The sequence below is a fragment of the Mercenaria mercenaria genome, chromosome 15 (genome assembly GCF_021730395.1).
Source record: "Mercenaria mercenaria strain notata chromosome 15, MADL_Memer_1, whole genome shotgun sequence".
Lineage (NCBI taxonomy): Eukaryota > Metazoa > Mollusca > Bivalvia > Venerida > Veneridae > Mercenaria > Mercenaria mercenaria.
Window position 1 is genome coordinate 43077615 of NC_069375.1, and position 19752 is coordinate 43097366.

Below are 19752 nucleotides of genomic sequence, written 5' to 3' on the forward strand. Positions count from 1 at the left end.
TGTAAAAAGTTTCTGATGTGCTTAATATTGTTATTCTATGAGAAAATACAATCGTCTTTCACTCCTTTGCAAGTGTCATATGGTTAGCCAAAATGTGCATACAATTTAGAAACAGCATATTACTCAAAGTGAAATTTTTCCAAAGGTTCGGATCAGTGAGAAGGCTCGTAAATATGAGAAAGAGGCATACAGTTTTACCACCTTATTTTCTAGGAACAATTCAGTACATTTTGGATCTCTGTTGTGAAGACAACAGCGATGATGATTGGCGAAATTGACTTCGATACCATATTTATTGACGAAGTAGTGCACTATGAATACATCAGTTATGTGTTCTTCTACATCTTCATGATATTTATGACTATTGACGTCATCAATCTGCTAGTATGTCATTGAATTTTTTACTCTGTCATGAATTACGTGTTCGTCTACCTCTTCATGTTTTTCATTGATATGAATTATACGCCAAATATCTATTCTTAACATATACATACATCAAAAGCATCTTTCGAGTAATGACTAATTGCATGTGAAACCTGAAATGTAATTGTCATAAATATACATTTCCCGGCGTAAAACCTTAATAAAGGTCAGATATCTCGATACATTTTATTTCATCACATTATAGGCCATACGTTTATTTACAGCTGTGAGAAGTTGTTTTAAATTAAATTCTACATTGTAGAAAAAAAATTTCTGTGTATGGCGTTGTTATGAAAGTTATTATTTTACATAGACTTCCATTATGAAATTTAGCATGAGGTCCGATTTTTTACAGATCAGTCAAGCAAAAAAAAAAATAAAGCACACGACCCTAAATTTTTATTTGATGAATTTTCTAGGTATATTCTTAACAATAGGAAAATCAAAATTGAATCAAGTTCTACATTGTAGAAAACATTTCAATGCAAACGAGCAGAATTACCTTAATATGGTTATGATAACGTATTCACAGCCAAATGTACTTTGTTTCGTTCTGTGACTGCATCATTCGCAACCGAACGAGTTACATTATGCTTCCTATTCCTGTTAAAACTAGTTGAGTATTCAATTTGATAAATCGTGCCCAATTTGATAAATCGTGCCAAATATTGGTTTAAATTAATGATTTAATGAAGAAACTTATAGAGTTGAACATATTTCTGTTTAAAGATGCTCCTAAGTGTTACTAGAATATAGCCGACATAGAGGTATACAAGAAATTATTAGACGTTTACCCATATAGAAAAAAATGAAAGGACCGGTAGTTATTTGAAATTCATTTTAAAGTTTGCTACATGTATCATGAATTGATTTTAGTTTTATAAAAATACCAGTTACTTAGATAAAAATTAGACGGACACGGTGTAGGCTGTTTGATCTTTGACCTCTAAATGTGAAATTTGAAGCTTAGTGTTGGCGAACTGGGTCATATGTAATTCGCATAAAGTATTTTCAATTATTTGTAGTTATTTAAAAATTCATTAAACAGTTTCAGATTTGCATCCGAAAATATTTAACAGAAGGACCGACTGGGTAATTCCATTGTATCTCGTATAGTTATATATATATTTTGTCGTAGGTTGGGATGAAATACAGCTAAGAACAACTGATAACTGTGTTTGACCAAATATACAAAAAATGTCATCCTACGTAGGAATAGTTCAATACACTCAATAACAAACGCGTTCTTATGTGTGCATGCGGCTGTGAAATCATTTAATTTCGTTTGCATACAAATTCGTAGCTTTCCCCAACTAATTCTTAAGATACATTGTAATATGACAAGAATTGTTTATCTTTGCTAAAATGCTAATTTATCGTTAGACGAAGATCTATCGTCATCATCAAAGCAAAACCCATTTAAAACATTAAATACGGGCGTCAATGCTTAAAGACGAATATAATCATATAAGGATTTTACGTATTAATTTTGTAAACTAAAACATTGCTATTTCATTGCTATTGTATCGCCTTTGGTGAAAATATAATGACATAGACTTAGCATTAAATTCTATTGAATATTTTTAAAAGAGTTTTTAGTGCTTTGGAAATAATCAGAGCACGTTTCAAAATAAATATTAAGTGTTATTTGTGCCATGATTTTACATGGTTTATACTAAAACTTATATGCATTTACGTTGTATTCGGCAGTAATTTAGTCTTCAAGCTGGTCTTTAATAAAATGTTATAAACATTGTATCTTTGAAAGGTACTTTTTTATTTATTTGTGCTCCCTTGTGACATCTTAGATTAATTTATTTTACGGCAATGCACGTATAAGTTCTGCTGAATTCCAGAAGTTTTGATAATGTGGTTATGTGTTATTCTCTTGAAATTCAATGACGACCAAAGGTAATTCTAAGAAAAAGAATTAGTTTATTCTATAAAACGGGAATACAAAATTAATTAAACATAAACATTTTAGAACGTCTTGACAACAATGTAACTCAACGACATCATTAAACATTTACCGCTGGAAATTACCGACCTGTAGTGGGATTTTGTTACAGTGAAACACCGCTCGCTCGGGCATCGGTGACTCGAGCACCCCGGCTAGCTCGAGCAATTCATGTGGTCCCGGCCAATTTCCTTCTATTTTCTATGTGATATTACCATGGCTGGGTCGGGCATCGATAACTCGATCGCTCGAGCATGACACCTGGTCCCTGTGTATTAATTTACTCTTTATTGCTTCTGGCTAACTCGAGCAGAGGTGTCAAAATTGTTCACACATTCGGCGGTCAGAATGTATCGGTTAATTAAACATTTTCACACACAGTGAGAATTGCGTGGTCTATTCCCAGACTATCTTAAATGTTTGTTTGTCGGTATATTTGATCTTATGATGAAATTAATTATTGATAAAAGCTTAAAGAAAAGTTTTACTGATTAAATATCGGTCAATTACTGATTACTTAAAACATCTTTTCTGCGAGATGGAGAAGATAGTTATAATATCTTAGTATTTTAATCAGCAGTTGTTTGCATGCAAATGAAGGAAATAATATAGCCGTTTCATAAAACTGAGACGATAGTTATGATATGCACTTGTTGATGAATAAAAAATTTAAATAATCTCAGTTGTTTCTTCACATGTGCCATTACAAATTATATATCGAAACGTCTATCAATAGATAACGTTTGTAATACGTTTATGTTTGAAAATGTCACAAGTATGTTATCATTACGCATCACCGTTTCCTCTGCAAACGGTCCCGATGACAATTGGTAAAACAAACTTTATATCTCTTCGTATGTTGGTCAATGTTTGGGTCGTCGAAACCATGGATAACTCGAGCATTTTGCTCATCCCCTTGCGACCTCGAGCGAGCGGTGTTTTACCGTAATTTGTTTCTTTTTTTATTGTCTCCCTTCACTACATTTTCTTTTTTAAAAGCATCAATAAAAATGCGAAAGCATAGCTCTACACCGTTATCATCACAAATTGTGGAATAAAAATAGTGAAGAACATTATAACATAATATAACAAATCCCTTACTCATCTTCATATATTGTCTAAAACAGGTTCTGTTTAAATTATCTAAATACCATCAAATTAAACATAAATTACCATGATATGTTTGCGAAACAAACTTTGCATCACTATCTTTTTGTATTATGTCTTTCATTTATTTTCAAACTATGTAAATGTATTGCTATTCTATTAATGTCTTGTTCAAAGCGTTTAAAGCAACGCAGGAGGTGACATCCTGAAAATGTATCATAAAGTTTACTTCTAAATAGTCAGCACAAACTACTGTTATTATATTGAATAGCTGCACATCGTTAAACCAAATGACGTATCGATAAGACTTGTGTTACTTAGGTCGGTCTGGCTGTGGAAAATATACAAGAATTCCAGAAAGAAGCTGATCTCGCCAGGAAAGAAATGCAAGTGAGTATATCTGAAGTATGACTAAATCTGGGTTGTTTCGTCTACTTCATAGGAGCCGGTTGATCATAGAATCGCATTAACTTGTTTTCATCCATCATCAAGTGGAGGCACAACCGACATTTTCTTTACTTTATAGGCAGCAGAGAGGTTTTGCATTCCAGGTATACTTTACTTTGCAGATTTCTATGAAAGCGTCCTGGTGCCAGCAGGGAGATTTTCATGTGCCTTACGTATAACTTACTATGACATACTAACATATACGTACCACAGATTATCTTATACGTATGTCTTAGTAACTTTGTGATAATATTTAGCAAAAGGTTTGCGATACGTATGAAAACGGTAGCCCTGATAAAGAAGCGTTTTGGTAAAAGCAAAATTACGACGGTTAAAGTCTTTTGATACAAATACAGGCTCTTGCAAATCGAATAAACTGTGGAGTCAAAATCAATTGCAGAAGCTTTCTTCGTGTGCTTATCCTAATTAAACAATGAGTATTTTTGACAGTTTGAAAAAAAAAAAGATCCATCATGTTCGGTTGTGCACAATTTTTTGTGTACGTTATCAGTTCTAAAATGGTGTGTTGTTCTAGTAGACATAGTACTAGTTATATTCCTGTTCATAAATGTGAATTTTCTTTAAAGCAAAAAATGTAAATCAAAGTGTTTTACCAGTAAATAAGGCCCTGAAATTTCGGTGTCTGTGATGCAAAGCTTATGCATAAAGAACATTCTTTTTTATCTCAATTATGTGTTGAAAACAGACTGAAAATAATACATTGAAATTGTCAGATTTCCTTTATTTGCTCAATTCTCTATGAAGTGTGGTTTACAATTAGGAAATTTATATCGGACATAGGTGTGTGGTTGTTTTTGCTGTTTTCTAGATAACTTTCTGTTTTGTATGCGATGTTATAAAATGTCTTTGCTTTCAGTCGACGGTGCCAGGAAATTAAAGCTAACATTCGTACTTATGGCTAAATTTCAGGTAAAGTTCGCATTGGAGTTAGAAAGAATATCAACATCTTCGCTTATTTTGAAAGGTCTGAATTTCCTCCGATGTAGACGGTCTGCCAAACCTGTATCCCAAACGGAAACTTTACGGCCGAGTAAACAGAACTGGCTGCAGAGGAAAATTGCCGAATCATGGAAATTAACTGAAAGAGATATAACAGTGGCTTTAAAATCTGAGAATGTGAGAATTTGCGTTTACTAGTATTAATTTACCATACGATATAATAAATAGCCTGATATAATCTTTCTATAAATCCAACCAAACTATACAATCTTCAAATAGTGGAGAAACAACCGGTGCACGGAGTGCTCCTGAGCTTAGACCTATTTTTATTTCGTTTAACAAAGTAATTATTCCCATGTTGTTTAAAGTAGACTTTAATTATTTTCGAAATGAAGTTGGTTGTTTAATTCGGAAAACAGGCTAGTTTTGTACAGAATGCAGGAACACTGGTTAGTCCAAATTCCCCCCGTTACATAACTAAAATCCTGAATGGAAGAGAACATCCTTACATGAATCAGAGGTGTCAAATCGTCACTAAGAACATTTACATCGGTATCCCGAATTAGGATGTTTGTTTGTTTTGTTTTGGGTTTAACGCTGTTTTTCAAACAGTTTTTCAGTCATATAATTGCGGGCAGTTAGCCAGTGTTCTTGGATTCTGTACCACTACAAACCTTTTTATCTCAAGTAACTGCCAACTTCCCCACATGAATCACAGGTGGAGGACTAATGATTTCAGACAAAATGTCTTTTATCAAGTAGTCACGGAGAACATACGCACCGCCTGAGGATCGAACTCACAACCCTGCGATCCGTAGACCAAAGCTTTACCTACTGAGCTAAGCGGATGGGCCCCGAATTAGGGGGATTTATAAAAATGGGCATTTAAGCTATATCTAAGATACATCATGTAAGAACTTCTAATAATTTCATCTATTATATAGGATAGTACTTCAAGAGAAATAGCTCGATTGGATACGAACTTTAACACACTTGAAACAAATCTGATAGACATTGACTCGAAATTGGAGAAAATTTTACAGACCCTAAGTGGAAATAGAGAGGAGGAGAGGAGTTGATTACAATTAACCGAGTTACATTGAAGGCAGATGTTTAATATAATTAAAAATCTTATGAAATAGTTACTTCTTCTACTATAATTTACAGTAAATATGTATTACCAAACTTAACCATAATTATTTGGCATGAAAATGTCTGATATATTAATTTCTCAATATGAAAAGAGTCAAAATGTACTAAATACAAACCATCTCAGAAATCCGATGATGATGTACGTATGTTTCCTGACACTATTATGGAATATATCACATGGCCTTTGATTAAAATTACACTTAAAAGTTATTTGTAGCAAATGTATATCGTGGACAATATTTTTACACTCATTTCTTGTCTGTATGAGGATGTTACTTAGATGAAGTTGGAAACAGAAAACAGGATGGTATACAGTATTTCAATAGTAGTATGACGCCAACATGTCTGTATTCTCGAGGTTTAAAAGTTAATCGCTATATAAGTTCTAAATATATTCATTGATTTAAGAGTTCAATGCACTAAATAGCGCTTATGTGCCAAGGCGGATGTTTAATATAGTTTTCAAGAGGTTGATATATGACTTGTTGTGTGTTCTTACCATACTAGGTCACTTAGTGTTGCCATAAGGGCTTTATGGTGATTTATTGCTGTATATATCGAGGTATAGAATAGGGTCAGTTTCAGGAGATTTCTTTACTTTTATAACTATTCAAGACGCGGCGATGAGACAATTTACAGAACACATAACCCAGATTTGTAGGTCAAAGGTCAAGGTCACATATTGAGCTCAAATGTCAAATTCATTCCTCATATTTCCTGTCCAGATTATAACTATATTACTATTCAAGTAACCGACTTTTAACTTGGGATATATGTAGTTGGCTATGAATTACGTAAAGATTGCAGGAACCAGAATTTTAGGAAAAAGATTACGGTCACAAGTTGGGCTCAGATGTCAAGTTTGTTTGTCATAGTTCATGTCCAAAGTATAACTTAATGACCATTCAAGGTATTGACTTCATTCTTGGCATATGTAGCTGGTGATTTGAACAAAGCTGTAGGTAAAAGGTCAAGGTCACAGCAAGGTTAAATCTGTCCGCGAAGGTAATGCCTTCAAACTTGGCTTATAGATAATGGTTATGAGATTATATGTAGAGCGAATGAATTTGGTCGGAAGGTCAAAGTTTAAGTTCTTAGATTAAGTTCAAACGTGAAATTTTTCCTTTGTATTGATTTAAAATTTGGACTATAGATGGGTGATGATGAGAGAATTTAAGGAGTACAAATGTTCTACATTACTCCCGCGCACAAATTAACCCCGCTCACCCTGCCCCCAACCAACGCCACATTACGTCCCCTTCTTCTCAAACAAGAATATTTTACTTTCTCCTCCTCCGATCTAGAACTTCGGGCGTATATTGTCCCATGCGGAACTCTTGTTATCATTTGAGCCTGCTGTGTCTGTTTTGTTTATGAGTGTTTTATATAAGTTTTTGTATTGCTGTTCATGAATTTTAATGTAGTACAATTTATTTATTCCCAATTGTTCTTTTATTTGATATTTATATATGGGTACTTTATCTGAGTTATTCATTTTAGTTCAATTCATTATTTTGATAATTCGGATGTTAATTCCAATCAATCAAATCACCGCATAACTGTTACAGAAATTTAGGAATCTGCTAAATGTTTTAAAAAAGACAATATGTTATGAGTTGTTTTTATTTTTATTATTAACATTTATCTATTTTAAATTCGTTTTTTCCCTCTCGATAGTTAGGTCAAATGTATTTATTCTTCTTTTACTGTTACACTACTTAGTTTCATTTTTTAGTTATTAACCCCCATTTTGCACAAACAACGTGCTTTTGTGGAAACAGTAATATTATATCGGATGCTCAGATTGGATTAAGAAAAGATCATTATATGAGTGTTGCTTTGTTTTATACTGCTGAACATTATTTATAAAATGAAAGGTTTATTGTGTATGCATATATTTAGACACGAAATCTGTTTTTATACGATGAAATAATATAGATGAAGTTTTAAAAATCGGGAATGATTTAGAGTTGCAAGGGATATGTATAAATAGACTGTCATGTGTAACGAATTGAAATAATTGCTCTATTTGAATATGTGGTAGAATTTGTAAATAATTATTTTCTTTTATCAAAGTTTCGTAATACGCTAGCAGCTAGTTGTCATACATGTAACTTGCATTGTTATTGTGTTGCATTAATTACAGTATACCATTTAAATATAAAGTATATCAAATAGCGTTTAGAATTTGTGTATGCAATAATACTTATAATACCAGGTATGATATGTTAAACTTGACTCTAGGTCTACTGAGGAAATATTTGTTTTCAAACAATCGTAATTGTTTTGGTTATTTCTCTTTTATTTGGCTTTAACTCCTATAAATCAAGTACAAGTAAAAGGTAAGTATATTTCATTTCCAGTCATTGAAATACACTAAAAATGATTTTATATTCCTGTCTTTCTGAAAGAGAATATTTCAGTTTTTCATATCTATCCTGGAGGAATTAATCGGAATATGTGTAGCAAACTCTCAGGTTTTTCTTGTCATCTCTGGTTTATTTATAACTGTCAAATGTTACAATGTATCTACAGACAGTTTTCAGTAACTGAGTGGTTTCTACGCCTTTTAAGATTAAGGTAGGAACTGTATGCTACATGATCACTTTTTCTACAAAGATTTGTAAGGATTTAGATGTTAAACAATCAAAATATGAATTGATTTTCATCAGGTCTAAAGAAAGCCCAAGAACGTACAGTTGAATTTCCCTTTGTTTGCTCTGTAACGGTGGTCTTTCGCATTTAAGCAACATGACGGTTGTTGTTCCGCCAAAAGAAACTGTAATTCATGAGAAGCAGAAGTACATGTATACTAATCATTCCGTGTCCGCACATGCATTTCAAATAAATTACCATCGAATTGCTTACATGTAAATCAGTACGGCTAAAATTTAGGTTTGTTTTATAAGCCAAATCTGTTCAGATGTCATGTAAATTTATACGTCCCACTTTTGCATGTTTGTGACTCTAGACCATCGTTTCCATCCCCCATCCCCTTCCTAAAACTTCTCATTATCACTTATTGTGTGTGATATGTTATAAATGTTTTAAATAAGTAATTTAATTATTTTACCCTAAAAATAACATTTTATCATTTTTTAATCAAACATGTATGACGAAATGAACAGAATTTTAGAACAATTTATTTAAATACACCGTTATGGTATTGCGCCAGGTGTAGGCTGCATAGTTCTGAGCTCTTCAGTTTTGACTGTTTTCAAGTGTTTCTGCTTTATGTAGAATATTAACATTTCGCAGATGTGTGCAGAAAATAGCTAGGATTGTGTTTTTGTGTTTATTTCTCGGATTCATTTTGTGCTTTTTGAGAAATTTAGATTTTAAAAGCAGAAGTTGTATATATTGTGACATTTTATACATGTGCATTTTACCTACAGCAATGATGAGTGAACACGTATTAATGCGGATTAAATATGAAAGATCAACTTTATACAATATTGGAAAATAAGTGACTGCCCCGGGTAGTCAACCTAATCCTATTGTCATAGAACAAACAAAGCAATTACGGATTCAGAAATACAAAAGAGGAAAGAGAGGTGGTCAAAATCGTGTGAGAAGGACATGGGATAATAATCAAGGAGTGAAAGAAAATAATTTGCAAACTTTACCACAAGAAATTCCCGCTGTGATTCAGTCAAGATGCTTCTCAAATAGAAATAATAATAAAATTAATATGAATAATATTACAAAGATAAAATGTGAATCTCTAAACATAACAAAAGGTCAGAAAACACTAAAAGTATGTTCTATAAACCCAAGATCTGTAAAAAACAAAACAATACCACTTTGTGATTTTATCCTTTCAAACGATTTTGACGTTGTTGCTATAACAGAAACATGGCTTAATAATACCGTGGAAAAAACATGCAGTAGTGAGCTTGTCCCTGACGGGTATCGCATGAAGCAAGTCCCCCGTCCCGGAAAAAAGGGGGGAGGCGGAGTCGCCATTATTTATAAGTCCAATATAGAATTTAAAATGCTGACATCTTCCGGTGATGGACACTTCTCAACATTTGAGCACATTGATTGTAACATTGCTACAAATAAGAATTCCTTGAGACTTTCAGTCGTATACAGGCCACCACCATCACAGAAGAACGGTTTCAGTACTAATGAATTACTTCAACACAAATGGCCTCTGTTTCTTTCAAAATACGCTACAATTGACAAGTCCATCGTTATTGTTGGCGACTTAAACTTTCATCTAGACATACCTACGGATCGTGCCGCTTCCAAGTTCAACAGCTGTCTAGAAACATTCGGTATGAAGCAACATGTTCAAGGACCAGCTCTTGTTGCAGGACATACTTAGATGTTCTTATCACAAGAGACACTGAAAATATTGTATCTAATATAGAAGTTACTGACCCAGGACTCTCTGATTCTGATAGGAAGATATCACGTGACCATTTCGCAGTGGTATTTCATATTCAAGCAGAAAAACCTGCTCCATTGAAGAAAACTGTGACCTTCCGAAAGTTGAGATCAACTGACATTGAATCATTTAAAAACGAAATAAAATCTTTGCAGGTTCTTGACACGAACACGTTAATTTCTGATGTTGACAAGCACGTGGAATCATTAAACAACAGTTTGATATCACTCATTGACCAGCACGCCCCTTGGCTTACTAAAGCAATAGTGCTTAGACCGACTTGTCCTTGGTATAATGAAGAACTACACGAAGCCAAACATTTGAAACGAAAACTTGAATGCAAATGGAGAAAAACAAATCTGACAGTGGATCATGGGATATACAGAAATCACTGTGCTTCTGTGAATAAACTGCTGAAACAAACACGTGTAAATTTCTATTCTGAAAAGATAGAGTCCTGCGGACGAGATCAGAAAACTTTATTCAAAGTGACAAAGAATTTTCTTGGTAGAGTCGAGGAGACCGTGCTGCCAACATCTTCCTCTTCCAAAGAACTAGCGCAAACTTTCAGCGATTTCTTCATCGATAAGATTGACGGAATAAGAAATAAAATTAGGTCAGAAACAGAATTACAAACCGGTGTTACTACCGAGGAAATTTCGAACACGCAAATACACAAACTTGTTGAATTTACTCCAGTCTCACAGGATGAAGTGAAAAAAGTAATTTTAAAATCTGCAAGTAAATCGTGTGAGCTAGATCCACTTCCAACATGGCTTTTGAAAGAATGCTTAGAAGAACTGCTACCATTTCTCACTAAAATAATCAATTATTCTTTGGAGAAAGCATATGTACCGAAATACTTTAAAAGTTCGTTGATCAGACCACTCATCAAAAAGTCAGATCTAGATGCAAATGTTCTGAAGAACTACAGACCTGTATCTAATTTACCGTACGTGTCAAAAATACTTGAAAAGATAGTCGATGCTCGCTTGACCAAAATGATGTAACAATGTTAGTGATGCTTGACCTTTCGGCTGCTTTCGATACCATCGACCACAAGACACTATTGCACCGCTTCCACGACCACTTTGGTATCGGAGGGAAACCAATTGAATGGATAACTTCATATCTGAGCGACCGCTACCAAACAGTGACCATAGATAGTGAATTATCAAAACCGGTGCAAATGACATACAGTGTCCCACAGGGTTCCGTTCTCGGACCAAAATGTTTCACAATGTACACTGAACCAGTTGGTACAATATGCAAGAAACATGGACTTAATCATCATTTTTACGCCGACGATGGGCAGCTTTATTTATCTTTCAAACCAACAAATCCTGTCTCGCAAAAGGATGCTTTACGCTGTGTTGGAAACTGTCTCGTAGAAATCGTATCTTGGACGAACAGCAACATGTTGAAAATCAATGCCGATAAAACTAAAGTCATTGTATTTACCTCTCAAAGAAACGAAAAACATATTGAATCGGTTACAGTGAAAATTGGAGAAGAGAACATTAAACCATCTAAATGTGTAAGGAATCTTGGTGCTTTTCTAGACTCCAAAATGAGCATGGAAAAACGTATAAACTCAGTTTGTAGATCAGGGTACGGACAACTACGTCAAATAGGCCACATCAGGAAATATCTAAATAGAGATGCTACAAAATCTCTAGTAAATTCACTGGTCACTTCACGCCTTGATTACTGCAATACGCTCTTGTATGGTGTTTCAAAGGTCTTGCTGAATAGACTTAAAAGTCTTCAGAACACTGCAGCTCGAATTATAACGAGATTATTGCGTTATGATCACATTACGCCGGTTTTAAAAGAACTGCATTGGATACCAGAGACTCACAGAGTGGACTGTAAGATTCTAGTTCACACATACAAAGCATTGCATGACCAATCACCAACCTATGTTAAATACTTGCTGGAACTCTATCAGCCAGCAAGAAATTTGAGATCCAAGAATAACTCAAAACAACTAGTTGTTCCAAAAAGCAAAACTGTGAGGTACGGTGATCGTGGTTTTTCATCAGCTGCACCGAAGTTATGGAATGCTCTTCCAGCTACCATTAGAGACGCTAAAAGCTTAGATGCTTTCAAACGATCATTGAAAACACACCTTTTCTTCAAGATCTATTGAAACTTACTTTGCACTGGAAAACAAGCTTTGCAATGGAAATTATCTCCTATTGTTAATTGTTGTGTTGTATTGTATGTCCATATCATTCTGTGATATGTAGTTGTAATGTACAGCGCTTTTGAACGTTTATTTATTAGATGAAAAGAGCGCTATAAAAATCTGGTAAATAATAATAATAATAAATTCATAGGCAAATTCTCATGCACACTGTCCATTATAATGACATTTTAATAATTTACTCGTGTGATATCAAAACAGTCAGTTTATGCTTTGACTAAAAAAAGAGTCCAAGTTGAAAGCAGAATTATATCGTTTTTCAATTAGTGCAAAGGCTTATATGTTATAACCAGAGCTTTTCAGCCGACATGACTCTTCTATTCATCAAGTTTTATCTATTACACAGAATTTATTCTCGACATAATACGGTATTTAGCCGACGGCACTGGCTCGGCAATTTACGCCATGTGACAAATTTATATACTTTATCTAATGTACTGCGAGAACCATATTCATGCTTAGGCATGATTGTGTGATAAAATCTGTAAAAAAGATCATTTGGAAGCAAAGAATGCAACAACGAAGAATAATAGCAGACTCGGTTTGATCGAGTCTGTTCATGAGGGTATTGAAATGTTCAACACCTCTCATGTCCCCTAGCACCGGCTTAAACGGAATTCTATTACACATATGTTGAATGGACTCCATGATCCCCCGGACTACTGAATCCAAGTACGTAGATACCTTTTACAGTCGCCACACGTAAAACGAATACATCTTCAATGAAAGTTTGCAATTTTTAGCACGTTCATGTTCCTACTGAATCGGCCTTTAAAGTCAATATCATTTATACTGTACATAATACCGTATTTTACCGCGGCTTATCTTTGCGGTAAAACATTCTGTATTTTGGTCCCAAAAGATGTGCTAAAACTTTCTGTTTGTTATATTGCTATAAAAAAAAGAGTAATTTCTGCGTTTTTGATGCCAACGATGGGGTAATTCTCCGCATGATGCGTCGTCGGGAAAGTGACCTGCGCGTGAAAAACAAGAAACTAAATTAGTTCAGCAAATTACTTTCCTGTGCTAGCGCGGTTAGATGGTGTATATGATGCATATTTGCCCTTATATTTAGGGGTCCCTGCAGTTCCAGAAGTTTTCCTGGTGGACGGAGAAGTGATTATATGCCTTATTTTATCAATTACCTCCTGAAGCACACTCTCGTCAATTAAACCCTTTAGTTAAACCCTATCATTTTCAGGAACAATACATGTATTCTTTCTCTTTAAGTATCGTAAGATACTCATTCTACCGTTTTTAAGTCCAGCAACAATTGTACAAACTACAACTACAAACTACGGTATACCGGTATAAATGTTAAATAAAAGTTACTATAGTATAGGTAGGAAGATCTTCAAAAGGGATTAATAAGAACAAGTCACGTGAAATTCACTCAGTTTATTTCATTCACAAAAATCAAACAAACGTTTCGAGTGGGGTCAACAGTTAGGATTTCGATTGACCATCACACTCAATTATACAATTATCGGTAATTGATAGATGACGAAGGTAATTTCCAATAATTAAGGCTATATTCATAGTCGTTACTCAAACACACACTTGACTCAAACTTGGGTAAATATCACTCAAGTGGACCTCGTGTAGACCTTGCGGGAGTGTGAGTTGAGTTCGAAAGTCATATTCATAAATTCCACTCAATCTTAACTTTCGGAAGGACAGCTCGAGTAATGGTTGCATTGTACACAATGGATTTAGCTGATTATAACGGTTTATATGACAATAACATCAAAGGTATGCAAAAGTGCTGATCACTATTTTTGTAGTTGGAAGTTTTCATCTTATTGCTTGTCTGTATGTTTGTCCGTCCGCCCGTCTATTTGTTTTATAATACGTCCTTCCGTCCGTTCGTCCGTCCGTCAGTCAGTCAGTCTACTCATCTGCATTAGCAGAATGAAATTTATACTTAGAAATACACGAGTTTAATTTTCGCTGAAATTGAAATTTATTACATAATGTATAACAACTAAATTTTTAACTTTTCCATTAATTGTTGGTGTTTCCCGATACTAAAAACATATCATTTTTTTTATAAAATAAATGTTTCCGTTGTCATTTAAACAATGAGATTTAATAAATATAGGTTTTCTTCATGACATGTAATTTGAGGGAATGTTTATATTTTTCAGAGTATGAATTAACCAATATCTAGGCTTGTGAAATGTAAATATTTGTTACTACGACGTGTTTCTGGGAGTGACTAATGAGCCCCGTTAGGCTAGGTTTCGTAGATGTATATTTGATTTCCTATATCTATTTTTAACTGTTTGCATGAATTTACTGTCGTTTAATTTGTTGGGTCTTTTTGCGTTTTCGTCGTCCTCAACAACATGTATTAAAAAAGAACATAATATTTTTCCAAAATACCTTGCACAAATATGAACTTTCGCTTTAAATACATACACGACACTGTTATCTTACCTTCAAATTAATTAAATATTGTCAATTTATCATCTAAACTTACATTATGAGACCTTGAGAAACACTCATGTGTCCCCATGACCTCCCTCAACATTCACGCATTCTTGGGAGTTGACTTGACTGTCACTCACCTCTATGAATACAAATCGAATCTTTCCTGAGTAAAGACGTGACCGTTAGGCAATTCATATGAGTGTACTCAATGAGTGGTATTTGGAGTATTGTCTATGAATATAACCCTTAGACCATCCCATTGTGAACTTTGGATTACCTCAGTCAACATTGTGCGTGAAACAACGGTGGTGAAAAAATTACAGTTATTTTTGGGGTTTAAATTTTTGCTGGGTAAATATTCTGCTGGAAATACTTTTGCGATTATACCGAGAAATCGCAGATACGGAGAAATATCACACCCGTAGAAATAACCCGATATACGGTACACAAAAGTTTTGCTTTTTAGCTCACCAGAGCACAAAGTGCTCAGGGTGAGCTATTGTGATCGCTCACCGTCCGGCGTCCGTCCGTCGTCCGTCCGTCTGTCCGTCCGTCCGTCCGTCCGTCGTCCGTCCGTCCGTCCACACTTTCCTTTAAACAACATCTCCTCCTAAACCAACAGGCCAATTTTGATGAAACTTCACAGGGATGTTCCTTGGATGGTCTTCTCTAAAAATTGTTCAAAGAATTGAATTCCATGCAGAACTCTGGTTGCCATGGCAACCGAAAGGAAAAACTTTAAAAATCTTCTTCTCAAAAACCAGAAGCCCTAGAGCTTAGATATTTGGTGTGAAGCATTGCCTAGTGGACCTCTACCAAATTTGTTCAAATCATGACCCCGGGGTCAAAATTGACCCCGCCCCAGGGGTCACTTGATTTTACATAGAAAAATCTTAAAAAATCTTCTTCTCAAAAACCAGAAGCCCTAGACCTTAGATATTTGACATGTAGCATTGCCTAATGGACCTCTACTAAAATTGTTCAAATCATGACCCCGGGGTCAAAATTGACCCCGCCCCAGGGGTCACTTGATTTTACATAGGAAAATCTTCAAAAAATTTCTAAAAATAAAGCAGAAGGCCTAGGTCTTAGATATTTCAGGTGTAGCAATGCCTAGTAGACCTCTACAAAATTTATTCAAATCAGACCCCCGGGATCAAAATTGACCCCGTCCCAGGGGTCACTTGATTTTACATAGGAAAACCTTAAAAAATCTTCTTCTCAAAAAGCAGAAGCCCTAGAGCTTAGATATTTGACATGTAGCATTGCCTAGTGGACCTCTACTAAAGTTGTTCAAATCATGACCCCCGGGGTCAAAATTGACCCCGCCCTAGGGGTCGCTTGATTTTACATATGAAAATCTTCAAAAATTTTCTTAAAATAAACCAGAAGGCCTAGAGTTTAGATATTTCACATGTAGCATTGCATAGTGGATCTCTACAACATTTGTTCAAATCATGACCCCAGGGTCAAAATTGACCCCGCCCCAGGGGTCACTTGATTTTACATAGGAAAATCTTCAAAAACTTTCTAAAAATAAACCAGAAGGCCTAGGTCTTAGATATTTGAGATGTAGTATTGCCTAGTAGACCTCTACAAAATTTCTTCAAATCATGACCCCGGGGTCAAATTGGCCCCGCCCCATGGGGTTACTTGATTGTACATAGAAAAATCTTCAATATTTTCTAAAAATAAACCAGAAGGCCTAGAGCTTAGATATTCGACATGTAGCATTGCTTAGTGGACCTCTACAAAATTTGTTCAAATCTTGACCCCCTCAGGGTCAAATTGACCCAGCCCCAGGGGTTACTTTATTGTACATAGGGAAATCTTCATAAATTTGCTTAAAATAAACCAGAAGGCCTAGATCTTAGATATTCGATATGTAACATTGCCTAGTCGACTTCTACAAACTTTTTTCAAATCATGACCCCCGGGGTAAAATTGGCCCCGCCCCAGTGGTTACTTGATTGTACATCGGAAAATTTTCCAAAAAATTTCTAAAAATCATCAGTTTGACATTTGAAACATATTACTCTGGTGAGCGATCCAGGGTCATCATGACCCTCTTGTTTGTCGAATACTGGCCACGATAACTGAAAGAGAAGACACGTGGATAACTCAGCTTGATGAAAACACGTAAATAAGCTGCGATATATATGAAGACGTATGTTTTTATATAATATGTTTAGTGCTTGACAAAATGAAAAATGATTGTCCTGGTATAAGGGATATAGTTTCTGAGGCAACAATAGGACCTTTAAGCCAGTCGACATATTTTCACCAAATATGAGAGACGATCTTACTTTGTAAGAAATCCTATTAATCAAATAATGGACTGAGAACAAAATGTCAAAATTGTTTGATTCATCAAGAAATTCTCGTATAGGAATATATCTAAATACTTTAAGAAGCGTAAGCAATCAGTGTAAAATGTATTTATTTTCCATGAAACGAAATTCATAGAATATTGTCTGGTGCATTGATTGAACTTGGTAACGTAAAAGAAATGGACTTGTCGCTTAACAATATCAATTCATTAGACAGCAGGTCTGTTCAGGGTCTATTAAATCTTGAATGTTAGCTTTCTTTTTAGGCTCTTTCTGTCAGTTTCGCAATTGTATTTCTTTCGTTCATTTCTTTTCATTGAAATGGGATTTTTTTTCTTCAAAAGTTGGTCAATGGCTGATGTGAAATAATTTTTACTGACGTGATTTAATTTTGCACAAATTGTACGTATTCAATAGACGCTGATATTAACGAACGTCGTTTGCCGGTCAATATTCGGGGCAAGGAGAAATGTATAATTATTAAGAACAAGCAATTTTACATAATGGGAGTCTATGGGAAAATCGTAACTTTTATAACATTTTCGGGAATATAATTTTTTCTATAATGTAGATTTTAATGAAACTTCTCACCGTCGTAAATAAACATATGGTCTATAATGTGTTGAAATAAAATGTATACGTCCGTGTAATTATTTTTGAGATATTTGACCTTGATTTAAGTGAACCGCGCATTTAAAGCTAATTTCAAGACATTGTTTATTAGCAAATGAATGCTAATTGTTAATTTATCAATATTCATTAAATGGACGCGTCCACGCGTTTGCGCATGAGTCACGTTATAATAGGAGATTTGTACATGTTCTGTCTTTGAAAAATGCTATAAATGAAAGCGCTTCATCATTTACTTTTAGATAATTCCTGAATTGAACGTCTTAGAATGACAATAGAGTCAATGTATTAAATGAGTCGAGTTTAGTTGCAAATGTAGTTTAAAATGGGTAACTCAAGTTGATGGCCGTCATATTACATTAATTGTGTTCTTGAGAATAAACAATCAGTTGTTCGGATTTACTGAGTTATGTACCAAAGAATTACAGCTTTCCAACTGACATATTTACCCGTACCACGTGTAAAACTTACAAATATTATTTTTCTAAAAAGGAATTCTTTTTTGAACATGTTATTGCTTATATCGGTGACAAAAGGTTTATTTCTAAAAATGTAGCGCAATGGCAGACACATTTAAATGGTAACAGAATCACGGCTTCTCGGATGTGTGAAGACTATATAAATTAATTTGATATAAATTTTGCAAAATGTACCTAAAATCTAAGTAGATATGAGCATCATTTGGTATTGTCTGACCGCAAACCATTGTATATAAAACCATGCATTATGTTTTATAAATCTATGACGAGAATGTTTCTAGCTGCGGAAGATAATTCAAGTAATGGACCAAAAACGGCAGTCGACAATTTCCGTGTGATTACGTATCCTTCCGCCATAACAGAAACAAATAGTTTTCATAACAACCGGAGAATGCCGAAATCACACACGGAGAATACGTAGACGAATGTCGTTATATGTCCACTGCCAGGAATAAAATGTTGAAATTTTGAATAATATAATAAATTATATAAGATCCTTTGGAAGCAAAGTAATAACAGAACAAAAGAACATACCATGCATTCTATTTGGCTCTAAATACTGTAACATCCTTTAAATATTCCAACAGTTTCAAAGTTCTTGATTTTTAAAAACTCACTTTATTGTAGACGAGTGCTACACACTGCAGATGTGTTCTTTTTACTTTCCACAAATATCGTTACTTATGGCCCGAGTGCGCTACCTTTCATGCAATTCGATATAGTGATTGTATTTTAATTCCCATCAATCATATTTGAAAAAGGAAACAAACAGAGTAGAGTGTTTTTGAGTACTGAATCTCATTCGTTTTGATCAAATACATTAGATCGTTTTTATTTATATCGTAAAGTATATAGTTTAGAAAAAAATCGATCAACCTGTTGCCGAATGCACTTTATCTGTCATCTTGCCAACATCTTTCACCCATTCCCCCCCCCCCCCCCCCCCCCCCCCCCCCCCCCCATTACACCCTCGTCCTCATTCAACCGAATGAACATTGTATTAAATAGAAAAAACCTTACAGGTTAAAATTAGCGTTATGAAAAGTTATCAATTTGCCTGATTTTCATAACGTCCAAAAACAACATGCTTGCTACGTGTATTCAGTTTGCTTCAAAACAAGTTTTAAAAGATTAAATCCTTTCTTGTGCCCGTTGTCTTTTGACAAAATGTGTCATAACTTTTAGAAAAGCCACTTTTAATTTCAAAATCCACACGCTAAAGAAAACGCCAT

The 19752-nt window shown here is 34.6% G+C and overlaps 1 protein-coding gene across 1 annotated transcript; it reads left to right on the plus strand.

Moving 5' to 3' along the window:
* The first annotated feature begins 217 nt into the window (after positions 1 to 217).
* Positions 218 to 7313, plus strand: LOC123553152 (uncharacterized). The gene is made up of 4 exons (XM_053525113.1): positions 218 to 384; positions 3809 to 3877; positions 4865 to 5071; positions 5839 to 7313. Exons 1-4 carry the CDS (start codon positions 259 to 261, stop codon positions 5971 to 5973), a joined length of 537 nt encoding a protein of 178 aa, XP_053381088.1. The 5' UTR covers positions 218 to 258; the 3' UTR covers positions 5974 to 7313.
* The last annotated feature ends 12439 nt before the right edge of the window (positions 7314 to 19752 follow it).

Coding starts and splice junctions, on each gene's coding strand:
- LOC123553152 (XM_053525113.1), top strand. CDS start 259: ATGATGATTGGCGAAATTGACTTCGATACCATATTTATTGACGAAGTA. Junction 3,878..4,864: donor TCGCCAGGAAAGAAATGCAA/GTGAGTATATCT, acceptor GCTAAATTTCAG/GTAAAGTTCGCATTGGAGTT. Junction 5,072..5,838: donor TGGCTTTAAAATCTGAGAAT/GTGAGAATTTGC, acceptor TCTATTATATAG/GATAGTACTTCAAGAGAAAT.